Here is a 21852-nt window from a genome sequence, read left to right on the forward strand (position 1 = left end):
TTTAGATAGCAAAGTTTATTGGTTGGGCCATGTTGCTCATATTGCCCAATGGGGACACAACTCTGTGCCCAGAGTAATGTTCTAATGGCACCCTTGTGGATGCAAACTGGCAACTTGGCAATGTCCCTCAGATCATGAACAGGTACAAGGATCTGCCTGCTTTCTCTTACATCAGCCCATCCCAGTTTTCCCTGTAGATTAATTACCACTGTTGTTCTTGGCTTCAAGCACAGTGTGATGTTGACCACTATATTTGGGGTGTTTGCTGAGAAACGACACTTCCACCGTCTTGCCATCTCTGCAGTTTGTAAGCAAGAGCTCTGGAGGAAAAGGTAGCATTACATACTACCATGGTTGAGTTTTTGGAGTTACATAGCAGAGAGGCCCAAATCATAGAGCAAAAAGCAAATACAGAGGCTTTGTAAGTAATTGCTGCAGAGATTTCCAGGATGTAGCTCAAGGAAGCAGCAGAGGAGAATTCACCCTAGGGCCATGCTAGGTGCTTCCCCAGTGGCTTAATTAAAATGATACAAAGTCTTATGGGAAAAGAAACTTACAGTTCTGAAATGTTGCAAGAGAATCTAACAGCCTATCCAATATTGCCACTGAATTTTAATGGATTTAGGACATGTCTCTGCACAGAACAGAATGCCACAACTGCAGGGACACAAACCCAACACATTTAATTATGTCACATGAATGCACAATGTTGCCCTACAGATGCTGATGAACTAGAGTTACCAGCATCCCTCATTATTACCCATGCTGGCTGGAATTGTTAGAAGCTGTAGTTCAGTTATGCCAGGTGGGCCGCATATGTTATGCAATCATGCTAAAGTTATACAGTATTTCTGAGACCGAGAAATATGATGAAATTCTGTGCACAAAAATAACATCACTTACAGTTGAACATTTTCCTTATACTTGTCAAATTGCAAATGTTAATATAACTAACCTTAAAAAGAACTATTAACAAGGCTCCTCCTTTGGAAGTCAACCTTTTATCAACTTTCTTCTGTGCATTTAAGTTATTTAGTAGGTGCATTTTGTAGGTGGAACTTTAGTAATTTAGCAAGTGGAGCTTTTTCTGGTAGAGAGGGAAAAGCAACAGGAGAAGCATCTGATTCAAATCCGCATGTCAGGATGCTGTGAAATCACAGAGATAGATCTAATTTAAACAATACCCACATGGTGACAAGCATTGCCAACTTTTCCATTAACTCCTGACTTGATATGCAAAAATGAAAAAAAAAATCAGAAAATGTCATTATCACATAAACGTTGCAGAACAAAGAAGGTCTACCACTGTGCTACAAAAACAAATGAAAACTTGCCAAACCTATTAGTACCCTAGATCTGATACCTTATACCAGTGTTCCTCAGCCTTGGCAACTTGAAGATGGGTGGACTTCAACTCCCCAAATCCCACAGCCAGCATGCTGGCCGGGGAATTCTGGGAGTTGAAGTCCACCCATCTTCAAGTTGCCAAGGCTTAGGATCACTGCCTTATACTCTGGAATAAGTTGCTAAACTCTTGCTTCTTAAGGTTCCCTGTTCCTTAAGAGAGATACGATGAGCAATAATTTAGTGGCAAGCATGCAATTTTTGTCATGGCAATTCCATTCTACAGATAAGGATCAAATTTCTGTTGATGAAGCTGTTAAATCCAACCTGGGAAATGGAGGAATTACTAACCATTACATTACATATACTATATTGTAGTATAATAATATAGCACATACCTAAATTAAATAGGTAAGATTTAGTTCCCAGGCTGCCAACCTCCCTATTTGTAAGCTAAATTCTGCCTGAAACCAGTGAAAGCTGTGCATGATGCAATCAGGTAGGAATGTAGTATCTGAAGATGCAAAACCTATTATGAGCTTTTTGTCAGATGCTTTCTTTTATTATAAGCATATTAAAGCCTCTTGTGAGAAAAATGTATGTTGTAATTTGACCTGAATGCTTGGATTTTTTTTTAAAAAGGGGTTCACTGTCAGTGGTTCTTGGCCTCTGTTATTTTGTCAATAAAATGCAATGGTTATAAAGATGGAAGCAAACAGGTATTTTTCCCATAGATAATAGTAAAGCAATCAGAGGACAGAGAAAGATTAATCTACATATTCTACATAAATCAGATGGCAGGAATCAGTTTTCAGAAGGATAAAGACTGATTTATGGCTTCATTCCCAACAACAAAATCCTTTTTTTAGAAAACACAAAGTATGTGCAGAGTCTTTGCACTGAATTGCTGGGTTAACTAAGAGTTATTCTTCAAAATATTTCCCAACCCTCATGCCAGGAGTCAGTGAAGAGCTTCCCCTAAGAGGCTGAAAACACACAGAGCAACATTATAGAAGCAAAGTAATGATTTGTATTGACAAAGCTACTCTTATGTTTGTCCTGCTTAATTCTGTTTACACTATGTGTAAACTTGCTCTGTGAAGAGCATTTTACATTGCTATTTCTTGGCAAACTCCATACACTAATAAAAAAGAATTCACTACCATATAAAGTATACATCAGAGTCACGCCCGCCCCTTTCTTCTTTCTGGAGCTTGTTTGGCTTGTTCCTCAATCATGACTCTGGGCTGCAGCCCTACGCTCATTGCTAGGGAGCTGGGACACAGTAATAGGGAAGCTCAGACTGAAATTCTATACATGCTAACCTGGCATGATATCCCCATGAACTCAGTGACCGCCCCACATACAAAAGAATCAAAGGTATCATTAATGAATTCACTGCATGGCTGTAGGAAATCCACTCACTCTTAATTTCAGTCCTCATCTCAGCAACACAGAGGGCAATACAGAGGAGGCCTTACTGGGGTGTTGTGAGAGTTACATCTAAGCAATGCACTTTGAAAACTTAAAATTTTATCCAGATTTACAGTAATAATATTAGACAGCACGTTCCATTGAAGAAAGTAGGGCTTGCTTTCAAGGAAACATGTCTGATTTAAAATGTTGTATATAAATATTGGGTAGGCAACAGATTCAGTGCTTGGGCACATAATAAGGAAGTGATGTGTGGATCAGCTTTGCTTGGCCAGAAACAAATACTGTTTGCTCTTATGACAAAATATGACTATCTGACAAATACTTACACTGAAGCAAGGCCCACAGCATTTCCTCTCACTTCTCAGTGGTTATTCCTTTAAAGTACCCGCTACCTTTAAAAATATTTCTAGGGTAGATCACATTTTTGAAAATGTAAAACAGTAACTACATAATAGCCAAACACCCATAAATATGTGCACACAGATTAAGTAGTTATAGGAATGTTAGCAATCTCAAAACCAGGAACATATGTAATAGATTATACTGTAATCGTATTACAGAGAAGGTAAAGGTGAAATGAAGTGCCAGCTTTAATCAATACAAGCCTGCCTTGATAGATCTGATCTTGCAAAATAATACCGTGCTTTGCAGTAAGGAACAGAAAGGGACAGAGTTTATTAGCGCAATCAATCCTATACTTCTCTGAACAACAAATACTTCTCTACTCAGAAGCAAGTCCCTTTAAATTCAAAGGGGTTTACTCTCCGATAAGCAGCGATGGAGCTGTAGCCTAAACCGACAAACGGACATGCGTATAAGAGTGCATTTGCGCGTCTTCTTTAAAGTAACCACAGATACCACCCAGTGATGCACCGACTGCACCACACAACAAGTGGGAGGAAGGAGGCGGGCAGAGGATGCAGGACGCGAATTGCATCACCGCAAAAGGAAGCAAAATCGTTCCGCTCAAGCTGGAAAAGGGGAAGGGCTTCATCTGGCTCAGGACTAGCGATGCAAGGGCAGGGAGGGGAGGACGAACGTCACAGGCTGCGACGAGGAAGAGAGAGGAAATAGTGGAACCACGTGTCTGCACCAGGCAAGGCTGTGCTCTGCGCTGGTCCTGAACTGATGCAAGTAGGGAGCCGGAAAGGTAAGAGTGAGGTGGGATTAAAACAGCCTGCTGATTAAGGGTCCGGGGCAGAGAAATGAAACCCAGAACTGCAGTCTCTTCCATCTTTGCCCGAGAGGCCACTCCATTCGCTACTCTGGAACTTACTTCTGATTAGACATGCCAAGGATGATGGAAAAGGGGAAACTGGCCAGATCTCCAGAATGTCCAAAAGAAGGCAGGGCTCCTGTGACTTGATTAACTTTAAAGAGCAGGGAATTTCAGCAGGGGTAAAATCACGAGTGCAAAAGATGGTCTGATATAACACAGAAGTATTATCTTGTGCCTGTTTCTGCCCTCGCCCGCTCCCCACTCCAGCAGCATCTCCTATTGAAAAGGTAAACAGGGACAATCGTTTGTAGGTCACAAGTGCAAAGCAGGCTGAAAAATGGGATAGGGGAAAGGAAGTAATTAGGGACAAAACAAGAAAAATGACTCTGGCAATATATCATCCCACCCAGGACAGTAAATCAAACATAATAGTGAAAGTGGAGAAAAGGAAAATTTTAAAAAAGCAAGAGTTTGAGAAAATATGAAATTCCCATGCTTTCTCTTGGTCTGGAGTTTTTTAAAAACATTCAGAAAATCACCTCTATATGTTAATTGCATATTAAAAGTGCACATGTACAATGTCATACCTAGTGTGTTGAAACTCTCAAAGGAAACACCATACATTCTAGCTGTTTCTATCTTACAGTTGCTCTTTAAAAAGTCCAATTTATTGGCATTCACAACCAGATCGGGTTCCAGTATAGCAGTTGGTTTCTAACAAAAACTTTCCAGAATTCAGTCTAGAAGTATAGCAGAGCAGTTTTCTCAGATGCTCTGCTTGGTGCCTTGTTGTTGTTTATTCGTTTAGTCGCTTCCGACTCTTTGTGACTTCATGGACCAGCCCACGCCAGAGCTTCCTGTCGGTCGTCAACACCCCCAGCTCCCCCAGGGATGAGTCCGTCACCTCTAGAATATCATCCATCCATCTTGCCCTTGGTCGGCCCCTCTTCCTTTTGCCTTCCATTCTCCCTAGCATCAGCATCTTCTCCAGGGTGTCCTGTCTTCTCATTATGTGGCCAAAGTATTTCAGTTTTGCCTTTAATATCATTCCCTCAAGTGAGCAGTCTGGCTTTATTTCCTGGAGGATGGACTGGTTGGATCTTCTTGCAGTCCAAGGCACTCTCAGAATTTTCCTCCAACACCACAGTTCAAAAGCATCGATCTTCCTTCGCTCAGCCTTCCTTATGGTCCAGCTCTCGCAGCCATATGTTACTACTGGGAACACCATTGCTTTAACTATGCGGGCCTTTGTTGTCAGTGTGATGTCTCTGCTCTTAACTATTTTATCGAGATTTGTCATTGCTCTTCTTCCAAGGATTAAGCGTCTTCTGATTTCCTGACTGCAGTCAGCATCTGCAGTAATCTTTGCACCTAGGAATACAAAGTCTTTCACTGCTTCTACATTTTCTCCCTCTATTTGCCAGTTATCAATCAAGCTGGTTGCCATAATCTTGGTTTTATTGAGGTTTAGCTGCAAACCAGCTTTTGCACTTTCTTCTTTCACCTTCATCATAAGGCTCCTCAGTTCCTCTTCATTTTCAGCCATCAAAGTGGTATCATCTGCATATCTGAGATTGTTAATGTTTCTTCCAGAGATTTTAACTCCAGCCTTGGATTCCTCAAGGCCAGCTTGTCGCATGATGTGTTCTGCGTACAAGTTGAATAGGTAGGGTGAGAGTATACAGCCCTGCCGTACTCCTTTCCCAATCTTAAACCAGTCTGTTGTTCCGTGGTCTGTTCTTACTGTTGCTACTTGGTCGTTATACAGATTCCTCAGGAGGCATACAAGATGACTTGGTATCCCCATACCACTAAGAACTTGCCACAATTTGTTATGGTCCACACAGTCAAAGGCTTTAGAATAGTCAATAAAACAGAAATAGATGTTTTTCTGAAACTCCCTGGCTTTTTCCATTATCCAGCGGATATTGGCAATTTGGTCTCTAGTTCCTCTGCCTTTTCTAAACCCAGCTTGTACATCTGGCAATTCTCGCTCCATGAACTGCTGAAGTCTACCTTGCAGGATCTTGAGCATTACCTTACTGGCATGTGAAATGAGTGCCACTGTTCGATAGTTTGAACATTCTTTAGTGTTTCCCTTTTTTGGTATGGGGATATAAGTTGATTTTTTCCAGTCTGATGGCCATTCTTGTGTTTTCCAAATTTGCTGGCATATAGCATGCATTACCTTGACAGCATCATCTTGCAAGATTTTGAACAGTTCAGCTGGGATGCCGTCGTCTCCTGTTGCCTTGTTATTAGCAATGCTTCTTAAGGCCCACTCAACCTCACTCTTCAGGATGTCTGGCTCTAGCTCACCGACCACACCGTCAAAGCTATCCCCGATATTGTTATCCTTCCTATACAGGTTTTCTGTATATTCCTGCCACCTTTTCTTGATCTCTTCTTCTTCTGTTAGGTCCTTGCCATCTTTGTTTTTGATCATACCCATTTTTGCCTGGAATTTACCTCCAATGTTTCTAATTTTCTGGAAGAGGTCTCTTGTCCTTCCTATTCTATTGTCTTCTTCCACTTCCGCGCATTGCTTGTTTAAAAATAATTCCTTATCTCTTCTGGCTAACCTCTGGAATTTTGCATTTAATTGGGCATATCTCCCCCTATCACTGTTGCCTTTTGCTTTCCTTCTTTCTTGGGCTACTTCTAGTGTCTCAGCAGACAGCCATTTTGCCTTCTTGGTTTTCTCTTTCTTTGGGATGTATTTTGTTGCCGCCTCCTGAACAATGCTGCCAACTTCTGTCCAGAGTTCTTCCGGGACCCTATCTACTAAGTCCAGTCCCTTAAATCTATTCTTCACCTCCACTGCATATTCCTTAGGAATATTAGTGAGCTCATATCTAGCTGATCTGTGGGTCTTCCCTAATCTCTTTAGTCTGATCCTAAATTGTGCAAGAAGAAGTTCGTGATCTGAACTACAGTCAGCTCCAGGCCTTGTTTTTACCGACTGTACAGATGTCCGCCACCTTTGGCTGCAAAGGATGTAATCAATCTGATTTCGGTGTTGTCCATCTGGTGAAGTCCATGTATAAAGCCGTCTCTTAGGTTGTTGGAAGAGAGTGTTTGTTATGCAGAGTGAATTGTCTTGGCAAAATTCTATCAGCCTGTGTCCTGCTTCGTTTTGTTCTCCCAGGCCATACTTACCTGTAATTCGAGGTGTCATTTGACTGCCCACCTTAGCATTCCAGTCTCCTGTGATGAAAATAACATCTCTTTTAGGCGTGTTGTCCAGTAGGTGCTGCAGATCCTCTTAGAACTGCTCTACTTCAGCTTCTTCAGCATTTGTGGTTGGGGCGTATATTTGGATCACTGTGATGTTAGATGGCTTGCCCTGAATTCGAATTGAGATCATTCTGTCGTTTTTTGGGTTGTATCCAAGCACTGCTTTAGCCACTTTACTATTAATTATGAAGGCTACTCCATTTCTTCTGTGGTCCTCTTGTCCGCAGTAGTAGATCTGGTGGTCATTTGATGTGAAGTGGCCCATTCCAGTCCATTTCAGTTCACTGATGCCCAGAATGTCTATCTTTAATCTTGACATCTCACCAATAACCACATCCAATTTGCCCTGGCTCATAGATCTTACATTCCAGGTTCCGATGGTGTGTTGATCCTTAGAACATCGGATTCGCCGTTCACCACCAGCACCGTCGGCTGCTAGCCGTCCTTTCGGCTTTGAGCTAGCTGCGTCATCACGTCTGGGGCTAGTTGAGCTCATCCTCTGTTCCTCCCCAGTAGCATTTTGACCATCTTCCGACCTGGGGGTCTCATCTTCCGATGGTATACCGACATATCTCTGGTTGTACTGATCCATTTAGTTTTCACGGCAAGAATACTGAGGTGGGTTGCCATTACCTTCCCCAGGGATCGCATTTAGTCTGACCTCTCTGTCATGACCTTCCCGTCTTGGGTGGCCCTTCACGGTTTAGCTCATGGCATCATTGAGGTGCTCAAGCTCCAGCACCACGACAAGGTAACGATCCTTTGCTGAAGCTTGGTGCCTTAGAGACATTGAAAGAATTTATGATGCAGAATATTTTTTTTTGATGACTTAAGGAATTATTATTGCATAATCTTTGTGGACCGCTATCTAGTTCATCAGATGCACAGAGTATTGTACTGAAATAGAAATATATATGGGCACAGCAGAAGAAGACAAATGCCAGGCAATTTTATGCATGGCTTAGCACTGCTAATGCTATAAAGATCAGTCGAGCTATTTCATCTGCTGCTATAAATGGCATGTTCTCTCTTGGAGAACAAAAAGGAGAAAAAGGCTCTTTAACAAGGTTAATTGATTGATTATATGCCATCAAGTTGTTGATGACTCTTAGTGACAACATAAATAGATTTTCTCCATGACAGTCTGTCCCTAACCTGGTCCTTCAAGTCTTTCAACAGTGCACTCATCGCCACTGTAATTGAGTCCATCTACCTTGTTGCTAGTTGTCCTCTTTTCTTTCCTTCCACCTTTCCCAGCATAAGAGCCTTCTCCAGAGAGCTAGGTCTTTACATACTGTGTCCAAAGGAGGGCAATTTGAGCCTGGTTATTTGTGCCTCAAGTGAGAACTCTGGATTGATTTGTTTGATGATCCATTGGTTTGTTTTTTTGGCTGTCTATGGTATTCTCAGGAGTCTTCTCCAACACAGAAGATCAAAAGTGTCAGTACTCTTCCTATCCTGCTTCTTCCAAGTCCAACTTTCACTTCTATAGAGTGTCACAGGGAATACCATTGCTTGCACAATTCTGATCTTTGTAGGTATAGACACATCACAAATATCTTTTGCAAGGCCTTCCAGCACTGCTCTACTAAGCGCTGGTCTGCAATGTATTTCTTGACTGCTTGTTCCTTTAGTGTAGAAAGTTGATCCTAAAAGGCAGAAGCTATCTACCACTTTGGTATCTTCACTGTCAATTCTAAGGCTGGTGTTGTACCTATTGTCATTAGCGTGGTCTTCTTCTATATTTAATCTTAGTCCCATTTTTTTCACAGTGCTCCTTAATTTTTATTACTAGACCTTGCAGCTCTTTTGCATTTTCGGCTACCAGAGTAGTGTCATCAGCATAGCATTGATGCTTCTTCCTCCAGTTTTAAAACCACACTCATCTTTTTCCAGTCCATCTTCCCTTAATATATATTCAGGAAACTATTGTACAATATCCTTAATTTCTAAGAGATTGGCCCCATTACTTCTGTAATGATAAAGGGGGCAGGTGGTCTGGGGTTTGGATTGGTTGGTTAGTTTCTGCATTCTGTCTCACTCTAAGTTTCTGCGTGTTATCTCTTGATGAAATGGCCTGTAATCCCAAGGGTGTGTGCTTTAAGAAATTTGAAAGACATTGACATCTTACAAATTTGTTTTTTTTTTTAATATTGTTTTACTTGCATTAGACTAATGAGATTCTCTTTTTGATAGTTTTTCTTTCCTGGCACTGTATAGAATCTTTAGCAAGGGGAAATAATACAGAAACCAATTTTCTTTATTATATTTTCAGATAGCCATATTGTTCTTTAAGGTACCACAAGGCACACTGTACCCTAGTGCTGCCATTTTTCTTTCTCTTTAAAAACAAAAAAATGCCCCTGTTCCTGTTCCTTTAGCAGCTGGCAGATGACTTTTTTTTCCTCCTACTTGTTTCAGTGCCAAGAAAAGCTTCACTTGCTCTATTGCTCGTCAAGAAGTTCTTAGTGGTATGACTGCAAAGCCTTTTAAAAAACTGGCAATCCTTTAATACTCTAGCTGAACTTCCTCCTTCAGAGAATGCTTTCATGTTACCTACCAATTGGTCTTGTCCTATTGTTTAGTTTTTTTTCTCCATTGGGGGGAAAACATTTCTATTACCATGTAAATTCAGAATGGAAGTTAATAAAATCAGTGTGCAGGTTCATAGTCCTGCATTAAACTGCACTCTGGCTGTCGTTCTGATTATGCACATGTTGGAAATACAACCCTACTTGTGAGAGTACTCCTGTTCCTATGATCAAAAATCAGACCTGTGGTGAGTGTAATTTAGTGATTACTAGATTAAGGTTAGGATCCTTGTGAAATTATGACGTTTTAGTTCTGGTTGTCAGCAGCTAGGTGCTGAGATAAAAGATTGAATGGTGATGATGGCACAAGAGCTCAAAGGACTTTTTGTCAAGTAATTGCAGTGCTGCTAAACCCATTGGAATAGGCATGGTGATTTGCAGGGTCCAGCTTCCAGGCAGGCATAACACTCTTACATGATTAATCCTCCTCCTCCTCCTCCTGTTAAAATTGTGTAACAGTGTCATTTGGCCTGAGATGTAGCACGTAAATGAAAACGAATAAACACAAATAAACATTTTGCCACATCCCATAGTGAGCTTTTTAAAAGCTTGTTGAAATTCAGAATGCACCCTTCTCCAATTTTCACTTGTATCTGGAGAAGCAGCTTCTCCTTAAGTCCATCTGATCATGGGGTGGGCAACCTGAGATACTGCCCCTGCCCTGGGCATATGTGACTTTCTTAACCATTTTTTGCAGCATTTGCAGCCACTTCCAATTGCAGTTACTGAAAATGAGTTGCATTCCAACCAATTTGAGGTGGGAAATAGACTCAGTATGCTTCAATAAATGAAGGGGGGGGAAAAAGTCCCCCAGCAAAGTAAATTCAGATTCTGGTCCGTTATGTGTGACGTGGTCCCATGCACTCTGAGTACAGTTCTTGTCTCTCCTTCCCTCAAATGTTAAATGTGTCCCCTGGGCTACCATCTTCCTGTATGAGGGGATGCTGGCTGTCAAGAATCTTGTTCAGAATTGCCAGACCTTGCAAGAAAGTTGAAAGCTTTCTGCTCAAATCTGTTCCTAGGAGTTTGCTATTCTAGGGAACCAGTTTGCTAGGTGTTAATTAAACTGGACAATATGTGCTTCTGCAGAATAATGATCTAAAATTGCTACTCATGGGAACCTAGCTTACATGCAAAGAAGAATTAGGATTTAGCTATATATTCCACAGCCTCTGGACTCCCCAAATATTATATAAGTATCAGTACTAGATAGCCTGCTACAGGCTGCTACATCCTACAGTGGAAGAGACTGAGTTTTGGACTTCTTTATACCATCAGATTGAACTTGAACCATTCTAACTCTTAGATTACTGAGTTCTCTTGTGAGTTGCTTGTGTTCAGAAAACTGTTTAGGATTGTAGGGCAATCAGTACTCTCTAATGAACTTAAGTCTTATGGAAGGGAACTGAGTGATTGATACTCCCTTCCACCAGCCCTTTAAGAGAAGATAAAATATTGTTTATAGCTCTTTCTTTTGTCTTGTTATGCCTTCTAATTTTTATTTCAATATTTTTGTGTCTCACCCAATAGTCTTCTCCAGATGCTCTGGACTACAATTCTCATTGCTGGCTTTTATTCATTCTTTGGGGTGCTTATAAGATTTATACTCCAAAATATCTGGAGGGCAATAGATTAGGGAATTCTCCAGGAATTAGAGCCACAAGTGGTTTGGTGGGTGGCAGGTGATAGCAATAAAGGGAACAACAAGAATTGAATTTAAGCAAAAGCAGGGGATCCATGTTTCATTTCTCTCCTGCCTTTCTTCCACTGTAGTACTAAACGCATGTTCATGGGTTTCCAGAGCGATACCCCTGTCAGGCATTGTGCAGACACAGCCTGCTTAGCTTCAGTAATGACGCTGTGTCAGATTGCCTTTAGACCATGACTCGGAACTATGAAATGATGCTTCATCTGAGTTGGAGATGGGGAACTTGAATGAGACAGAGGGTTGTGAGGAAGAAGCAGGAATGATAGGCTAGCATAAGGAGAAGCAAGGCGAGATTCTGAAGTGTGTTTCCTTTTTCCTTAGCTGCAATTAACCTGACAGTGACAACATTATCGTGATGAGTTTTATTGAATATGGAGACACGATAAAAGAAGGGGACACGGCAATTGTCTTCTTGGGTCATGAATCCATGTTTCCAGTGAAGGTACAACATGGTGGTAAAACCCAGACTAAGTATGGTGTTATTAGACACTCCACTGACCTCATTGGAAAGCAATATGGCTCCAAGGTGACCTGCAGCAAAGGAGGCTGGGTGTACATCCTTCATCCGACCCCTGAGCTGTGGACTCTGAACCTACGCCACAGAACTCAGATCCTGTATTCAACAGATATCTCTTTAATCACCATGATGCTTGAGCTGAAACCAGGAAGTATAGTGTGTGAATCAGGTAATGGTACATGACTCACTGCAATGTTGTTGCTGCTGCTTTTTCTTCTTTTCTATCAGAGGTGTCTGGTACAAACCGCAATAATGTATTTCTATTAATTCAGTTTGAATGCTGTCCAACTCCAACCAACTCTGGGAAGCTCCCCCAAAATAAAGAACAACAGAAAAACAACAAAGTAGATGAGAACAAAACACAAAAATAACTGCAAAATAAGTACAAGAAGGCAATCCAGACAACAAACCAAAACATAAAACAAGGGAGTCCCATCCACCCTACCCCAAGGCCTGGGAGAAGAGACAGGTTTTCAAGGCCTTTGAGAACGCTCTCATGGGGGACCACATTCCAGAGGGCAGGCGCTGCTGCAGAGAAGGTGTGCTTCCTGGGTCCCAAAAGATGACACTGTTTAATCACGGGGACCTGGAGCGTGCCCACTCTGCCAGATTGTACTGGATGGGGAGAAACCACAAGAGACAGGCAGTCCCTCAGATAACCAGGCCCTGTGCATGTAAGGCTTATAGGTCATAACCAGCACCTTAAATCGTACACAGAAGCACACTGGCAACCAGGACAAATTGGAAAGCAGGGGTGTAACATGGGCACACCAAGGCAAGCCCATCAGTATTTGTGCTGCTGCATTCTGGACCAAACGGAGGCTATGAAAGACCTTCTTGGCCATAGCTACCACTTGCTCTTTGAGCAGGAGCTTTGAGTTCAAGAGAACCCCCACGTTGTGCACCACTTCTGACTGGGGAAGTGCAACCCCATCAGGAGTAAAGATGGAAAATCCCCAGATCTAGGCAATCTCTCCTCTCCCTCAAACTGGATCAGAATCTGTTTCAGCTTGATTTCTGTGACTTGGAGCATATATTCAACTCCTCCAACATTTCCTTGTCTTGTATCATGTCTAATGAAATTGTGGGAACAACAAATTTGCCATAAGATGTCATCCCAGAACAGTTGTGGGATTTGTTTGTTTGTTGCATTTATATTCTGCCACAGTCCAACAGCTCTTGTGATGATTACATTACTGTGATTACATTATTGTAAGGATATATAATATGGAAAATATTACAACATCCACATATGATTAAAAATATTAATAAAATCACAGTGATAAAATCCCAGACCAAAAGACACAATGTAACTGAATTAAAATACCAGAAAATTAAAAGGTAAACATCAAAAGTTGGTGCAGTGCATGAACTTCATTAAGACACTGTCCAAAATAGTTTGGTTCTTCACATTGTCCTTAAACCAACAAGGAGGGAATTAGCCTGGGAGACCATTCCAGAGTCCCTGTGCTGTCATAGACAAGCAGCGCTTTCTGGCTTTGGCTCCCTTCATCTCCTGGAAATGTGGGACAACGAGACGTTTCTCTGTACGTGATCTAGTAGATTGGGCCAGTTTCAGTTGGGGTAGGTTATCCTGCGGGTACCTGGGGCAAAGCTATAAAGGGCTTTATAAGTCAAAACCAACACTTTAAATTGTACCTGGAACCAATTGTCAACCAGTGCAGGGCCTACAGAATCAGTGTCAGCTGCTCCCAGTGTTGGGTGCCAGACACCATGAGGGGTCTGGTCCAGTTGCAGTTTCTGAGTAGTCTTTACAGGCAGCCCCTATAGGATGTGTTGCATCAGTCTAATTGAGTGATAATGAGGGCATAAGTTATTGTAGCCAGGTTCTCCTGCACCAGATACTGTAAGGCCATATTTGGTGCACCAACTGGAGTTGGGCTAAGGCCATAACCCTCACCTGCTGTTCCAGTAGGAGCCATGAGTCCAGCAGGACCACCTGATAGTGGACAACTACTGCCCTGTCTACTAGCTCCCTTTCTTGAGGGAGATTGTTGAGAAGGTAGCAGAGCATCTGCTACAGAGGGCTCTGGAAGAAGTGAATTATTGGGATCTTTTTCAGTCCAGATTCAGTATGGGCATGGGATGGAAACATATGTTTTTGCTCTTTTTTGGCCATGTATTGTAATGGATATATGATGGGAACTGGATTAGGAGAATGTGATTTCCATTGTCCTGCTTGCTCTCTTGGCAGCCTTTGATTCCATCAATCATGGTATCCTTCCGGATGGCCTGTGAGGTTGGAAGTGTGGGACATTGTGCTGGATTGATTCTGTTCTTTTTTGAGTGGATGATTCCACTATGGGGTGCTCCAGAGCTTGGTCCTCTCTATTTTAAACTTTACATGAAATTCCTACCGGCATGGGGTGAAATACCACTAAGCTAATGATATCCAGTTGTGTACCCAGGGGTGATGCAGGAGATGTGGTAGAAGTCTTGACCTGGTCTTTGGAAGCTATTAGAGTCTAGGTGGGGAAAACAGGGTCAGGCATAATCCCTGAAATTGAGAGTGGCTGTTGTTTAGAAGCTAGCTGACTCCAGGATGATTCCAACTTTGGCTGTGCACTTCCTGAAAGAGCAGGTTCATAATCTGGGTTCCTGCTAGAATAATAAATAGGAGCCATGTCCTGGAAAGCCTTTGCTCAGCTCTGGCTGCTGCAGCAGCTACAAACTTTCCTGGAATTGGGTACATAACATGATCCTTTGTACCCTTGTCATTTCATAGCTGGACTATAGTAAGTAGCTCTACATCAAGCTGTCTTGAAGACCATTAAGAAGCTTCAGCTGGTACAAAATGCAGCAGCCTGCTTGGCAATGTATGAGCCCTGTTATGGTCACACACTACTTCTCTGGAGGAGATGCAGTGATTGTCATTTTGCTTCTGGGTGCAATTGAAGATGCTAGATATAATCTATAAAGCCTAAATGGCTTGGGACCTGGGTAACTGCAGTAATTCCAGCAGAGAGGGCATGCTGAGAATCCCCACTCTGGGGGATGCAATAGGAAGGAGCCCAGAAGTGAACATTCTCTGGTAGGCTTTCCCCTCCTTTGGAACAGCTTGCTCTCTAAAATGAAGTTGGCCCTGAACCTCATGACATTTCAAAAAATAATTAAAACATTGCTGCAGATCTTTTGGGGACTGAAGGATTGAATGTTTAATTGGGGGGGGGGGAGGCTTCCCCTGGGTTTCCTGATGAGGAAAGTGCTGTTTAGAATATAGGATTATTGAACGTTTATGAATGTTGTTAGTCACTGTAATATTTTTTACCTACTGATATTATATCAGCCTGTGTAAACCGCTTAGATTTGTAAGATCAAAATGGCAGAGAAGTCTCAGAAATAAATAAATCCACTTTGTGTAACAGTTCATATATGAGGAAGTACAGTATGTGAATGCATTTTCAAAAGGCTTCCAATCATTAAAAAAAATGAAAAAATCGAATTGCGCATAAAAGCCTGCAACACTAAGATAGTCCTAGCCTGGATAAGTCAAGCCAAATCCCCAAGAACCCCCCTGTCCATGATTTTGCTGTGTGTTGTAATGCTAGGGCCGTATCCTGGCCAAGTTTTTACTGGAACTGTAGTAGAAGGATACATACGTATCTTGGGTGAAAGTAATGCAGTTGCATAATCTTGGCAGGCTTCTGATATGACGGCATCTTTCTTGGACTGCACTAGTGCCGTCTGTTGCTGTGTTTCCTTATTTGGCAGGATGTTTCTCTTTCTCTCCCACTCTCTGTGGGAAACTTTATGACTGGTAAACAATTTCTGGATTGAAAACCCTCTGATGTGCTAACTTTGAAACTAGGAAACCCTATGAAATTTTGCCATGCTCGATTCATTAGCTTCTCTGCCTGAGGTTAGGTTGAGAAATTCAAGATGGCAGATTTAATCTCATGGCTTGTAAGTAGGCACTTTATTAAACATTGGAGTAAATAAAGATTCCATTTAGAGAAGCAAACAGGAAGCATCTGTGGATGGAAAGGGGAATTGTTTCTTTTTCCATGTGTCACAAGGGCTTACTACAAGTATTAGGGCTGTGCAGGTCCCTCCTAAGTAAAGCATTTCTCTGGATCTGCAGCAAAAAGCAGCCTCAGCTTCTTCCCCTTCCGGAGGTCTTCTGGGTATAAGTATATATGTCCAGAGGATCCTTCTGGCAGGATGATTGTCCTGCTCAAAGGGTTTCTAGGCATGCATATGAAAGCTCAGAATATCTCAGTTCCTTGAAGTAGATGCACTCAACCTTGAAGTGGCTCATTCACACTAGGAATCTAGGAAGGGCTTTACTTATTCAAAGGATGTGCACAGACCAAATAAGTTTCTACCTTTATATGTTTATGTGTATAGATCAGCTGGCTGGGGAATTCTGGGAGTCAAAGTCCACACATCTTAAAGTTGCCAAGGTTGAGAAATACTGGTATAGACTAGTCCTTTTTGTTTTGTAGGGCTCAATACATTTTACAGATTTATTTGCAAGCGTGGTTTAGGATTTGTTAGCCAAAAAAGGTTTTGGTTACTTGACCAACCAAATTATTAATAAATTAAAGTCTGAAGGGATTTGGCATTTCCTTCACTCTCTGAACTTTAAATGATTCAACTCCAGTATCCAGCTGAATTACTGAAAATTGTGTGTCTTTGCCTGTTTTGAATTGGGGTCTTGGTTAACCAGCAAAGTATTTGCTAGGCTAAGAGCAGCATTAGGGGAGATATGATCCAAAAATATTTAGAGCAAAGGGATAAATTAAATTTACTGTACATTTAATTCACTTTAACAATAGTTAGAATCATTGAATCAGATTTGAAAGAGGCCATTTAGACAATCAGGTCCAACTTTCTGCTCAGGGCAGGAATCCATATTAAAGTTTCCCTTGGAGAAGGCTGTCTATTCTCTGCTTGAACAGATCCACCAAAGGGGAGCCTGCCACCTCTCTAGTAATTAGCTCCATTGTTGGGAGTTAGGAAGCTTTTTTGAACGTATAGTTGGAATTAGCCTTCCTGTAACTTAAGCCCATTACTTTGTATCCTACAGTTGAAATGAGAGACAACCTATGAAATCTTCTCAGGTATTTGAAGAGTGCTATCATATTCCCCCCTCAGTAGTCCTTTCTGGAAAGTAACCATACCCAGCTAATTCAGTACAGTATTTCTTAACAGGTTGTAGTTTCTAGTTCTCCAGTCATCTTCATGGTGCTTCTCTGAGCCTGTCCAGTTTCTCTGAATTCTTCTTAAAGTGCTGTGTCCAGAAGTGGACATATTACTCAAGGCATCCGAATGGAACCAATAATTCCAATTATGTGTTTATTTTCCCCTTTCTATCCCATTTTTAAATATGGTAAAAAGATTTAAAGGTCTTTGGGAACTGCATCAAAACCTGTTATGCAGCTCCCAGAGCCTGTACGGAACCCCATGGCTTCAGCTTCATGTTGGGTTTCTCTGCACTAGACAATAATTGATAGGAGATACTTGTAGTTCCATTTGGAATAAATCACTATTGCAAGTATCCCCCCCCCCCCCGTGTTTGTGCCAAGAATTCAGGGCACTGATTCTGGCTTGAAAATACTGTGCTTGATTGAATTTGATGAGCAGGATTTTTAATCATATATTATTAAGGCTTGCAGATCTTATGTTTGTTTTTGAACAGTTTATGAGCAGATGAGGCAAATGTGTTCCAGCTGGCTTGTTGTTTCTGCTTTTCTGATTTAAATCATTCAGCAGTATTGCCTGTCAATTGGAGGCAGACAGTTTGCTTGATAAAATACGTCCACATCCAGGAGATGGGGAGTAACTCATTTACATAATTTCAGTAGGATGTAATATAATATTCACAACATTTTTGTGTGCATGGTAAATGATAATCTACAGCTGAAAGTTGTGCCGTTGGGTGTTTTATTTTGTTATTGGTTAATTTCTAACCTTAAAAATATCATATCTTGAGATGAAAGTCATGGGCTAGGTCCCAAGATATTCTAATAACTGTTCTGTGATTTGTTAGTGGAAAATACTCTGTGAGCCTGTGCTAGTGTGCATCTTGAGGCTTTATGTAAAAAATTGTGCAACATCTTGCGCAAGTGGAAACACCCCTGAATTTCTTTTCTTGTGCAAGAATCTTGTAGTAAGAAAAAAATAATTTGCATGTGGGAGAACACTTCTGGATCAAACCCATCGGATTCCAACCTTGGGCCTATTTAATATGAGAGAATAACTGTTATCTCATGCATACATTCTGAAAAGAAAATCCCACCAAGTTTAGTGGTATTTATTCCATTATCATCATCATCATCATCCTTATATAGCCACCCATATTGTGACAACAACCCTTTTACAAGACAGTACAAACAGTGAGAAACCCAAACAATCACAATGAAAACTCATGGCATCTCCCATATATCAACATACCATCTTGCTGGGCTTCAGCTTCATCCTACCCCAATGCTTGTGGGAAGAGCCACCTAAGTAGCAGATGGGCAGTTATTTGGCCACCAAAGTCTACAGTTTCCCTTCCAGTATTTTTGGCAGTCAAGGGCTACAATGGGAAGGTCATTGCTGAGTTTATATCACCCTAGTAGGTAGCATTGGACTTTTTGTGGTGGCCTTGAGGGAGGGTGTAGGATGACTTTTTGGGTGTTCAGGATATGTCTTAGCTAAATACATTCTTTCCAACAGTTTTCCACCAGAAAAAGTGTTAGGAAATTGCACCATTGTTTCTCAATGGGTTTCTCTGTAATTTGGCAGTGTGGCAGCCTGTGGACTGTAGAATACTCATCTCTAATGTAAACCATTGCAGTATAAATCATGGTTTGGGAGAGTCAACAACTCCTGGTTCTCCAGGGATTAAAGAAGATGCGCAGAACTTTGCGGAGGGGCAGATAAGAGTGGCATGCCAGGAGTTGCACTTCAGCAATAGTAGACAGGACCAGAAAATAAATTTGATTTGATTTGATTTTCATTTAGAAGCAACTGAAATTATATACAGTTAATATGATTACTCCCAGTCATATATTTGATATATTTACCTTTCAGTTGCATTAAAAACAAAAGCTAACAACTTCTTCAGGCCTTTGGGGGCCACAGCTAAGGCTATGGTGAGCCACATGTGGTCTTGTGCTTTAGGTTGATTAAATCTGGATTTTATGTAGCTGAAAAATGTATTCAGTAATTTGATGGTCAGGCTTGTTAAAAATGCTAGGGCATGCAAATTTACAGTGCAGTTCTGTATATGTTCACCCAGAGGTAAGCTCCAGTGAATTCAGTGGGACTTGTTGTTTATTCATTTAGTCGCTTCCGACTCTTCGTGACTTCATGGACCAGCCCACACCAGAGCTTCCTGTCGATCATCAACACCCCCAGCTCCCCCAGGGACGAGTCCGTCACCTCTAGAATATCATCCATCCATCTTGTCCTTGGTCGGCCCCTCTTCCTTTTGCCTTCCACTCTCTCTAGCATCAGCATCTTCTCCAGGGTGTCCTGTCTTCTCATTATGTGGCCAAAGTATTTCAGTTTGGCCTTTAATATCATTCCCTCAAGTGAGCAGTCTGGCTTTATTTCCTGGAGGATGGACTGGTTTGATCTTCTGGCAGTCCAAGGCACTCTCAGAATTTTCCTCCAACACCACAGTTCAAAAGCATCAATCTTCCTTCGCTCAGCCTTCCTTATGGTCCAGCTCTCGCAGCCATATGTTACTACAGGGAACACCATTGCTTTAACTATGCGGGCCTTTGTTGTCAGTGTGATGTCTCTGCTCTTAACTATTTTATTGAGATTGGTCATTGCTCTTCTCCCAAGGATTAAGCGTCTTCTGATTTCCTGACTGCAGTCAGCATCTGCAGTAATCTTTGCACCTAGGAATACAAAGTCTTTCACTGCTTCTACATTTTCTCCCTCTATTTGCCAGTTCTCGATCAAGCTGGTTGCCATAATCTTGGTTTTTTTGAGGTTTAGCTGCAAACCAGCTTTTGCACTTTCTTCTTTCACCTTCATCATAAGGCTCCTCAGTTCCTCTTCACTTTCAGCCATCAAAGTGGTATCATCTGCATATCTGAGATTGTTAATGTTTCTTCCAGAGATTTTAACTCCAGCCTTGGATTCCTCAAGGCCAGCTTTTCGCATGATGTGTTCTGCATGCAAGTTGAATAGGTAGGGTGAGAGTATACAGCCCTGCCGTACTCCTTTCCCAATCTTAAACCAGTCCGTTGTTCCGTGGTCTGTTCTTACTGTTGCTACTTGGTTGTTATACAGATTCTTCAGGAGTACCCAGCTTGTACATCTGGCAATGACTTGCTGAAGTCTACCTTGCAGGATCTTGAGCATTACCTTACTGGCATGTGAAATGAGTGCCACTGTTCGATAGTTTGAACATTCTTTAGTGTTCCCCTTTTTTGGTATGGGGATATAAGTTGATTTTTTCCAATCTGATGGCCATTCTTGTGTTTTCCAAATTTGCTGGCATATAGCATGCATTACCTTGACAGCATCATCTTGCAAGATTTTGAACAGTTCAGCTGGGATGCCGTCGTCTCCTGCTGCCTTGTTATTAGCAATGCTTCTTAAGGCCCACTCAACCTCACTCTTCAGGATGTCTGGCTCTAGCTCACTGACCACACCGTCAAAGCTATCCCCGATATTGTTATCCTTCCTATACAGGTCTTCTGTATATTCTTGCCACCTTTTCTTGATCTCTTCTGCTTCTGTTAGGTCCTTGCCATCTTTGTTTTTGATCATACCCATTTTTGCCTGGAATTTACCTCCAATGTTTCTAATTTTCTGGAAGAGGTCTCTTGTCCTTCCTATTCTATTGTCTTCTTCCACTTCCGCGCATTGCTTGTTTAAAAATAATTCCTTATCTCTTCTGGCTAACCTCTGGAATTTTGCATTTAATTGGGCATATCTCCCCCTATCACTGTTGCCTTTTGCTCTCCTTCTTTCTTGGGCTACTTCTAGGGTCTCAGCAGACAGCCATTTTGCCTTCTTGGTTTTCTCTTTCTTTGGGATGTATTTTGTTTCCGCCTCCTGAACAATGCTGCCAACTTCTGTCCAGACTTCTTCTGGGACCCTATCTACTAAGTCCAGTCCCTTAAATCTATTCTTCACCTCCACTGCATATTCCTTAGGAATATTAGTGAGCTCATATCTAGCTGATCTGTGGGTCTTCCCTAATCTCTTTAGTCTGATCCTAAATTGTGCAAGAAGAAGTTCGTGATCTGAACTACAGTCAGCTCCAGGCCTTGTTTTTACCGACTGTACAGATGTCTGCCACCTTTGGCTGCAAAGGATGTAATCAATCTGATTTTGGTGTTGTCCATCTGGTGAAGTCCATGTATAAAGCCGTCTCTTAGGTTGTTGGAAGAGAGTGTTTGTTATGCAGAGTGAATTGTCTTGGCAAAATTCTATCAGCCTATGTCCTGCTTCGTTTTGTTCTCCCAGGCCATACTTACCTGTAATTCGAGGTGTCATTTGACTGCCCACCTTAGCATTCCAGTCTCCTGTGATGAAAATAACATCTCTTTTAGGCGTGTTGTCCAGTAGGTGCTGCAGATCCTCATAGAACTGCTCTACTTCAGCTTCTTCAGCATTTGTGGTTGGGGCGTATATTTGGATCACTGTGATGTTAGATGGCTTGCCCTGAATTCGAATTGAGATCATTCTGTCATTTTTGGGGTTGTATCCAAGCACTACTTTAGCCACTTTACTATTAATTATGAAGGCTACTCCATTTCGTCTGTGGTCCTCTTGTCCACAGTAGTAGATCTGGTGGTCATTTGATGTGAAGTGGCCCATTCCA

The 21852-nt window shown here is 41.7% G+C and overlaps 1 protein-coding gene across 1 annotated transcript in view; it reads left to right on the forward strand.

The window, feature by feature from the left end:
* Positions 1-3842: 3842 nt before the first annotated feature.
* Positions 3843-21852, forward strand: part of TRMT61A (tRNA methyltransferase 61A) — a 57879-nt gene continuing 39869 nt past the window's right edge. Inside the window, exons 1-2 of the mRNA XM_063290373.1 lie at positions 3843-3931; positions 11858-12222. Coding sequence (XP_063146443.1) covers positions 11892-12222 — 331 coding nt within the window. The 5' untranslated portion in view covers positions 3843-3931; positions 11858-11891. The remainder of the gene's footprint in view (positions 3932-11857; positions 12223-21852) is intronic.

This window comes from Candoia aspera, chromosome 1 (genome assembly GCF_035149785.1).
Source record: "Candoia aspera isolate rCanAsp1 chromosome 1, rCanAsp1.hap2, whole genome shotgun sequence".
NCBI classification, from domain to species: Eukaryota; Metazoa; Chordata; class Lepidosauria; order Squamata; family Boidae; genus Candoia; species Candoia aspera.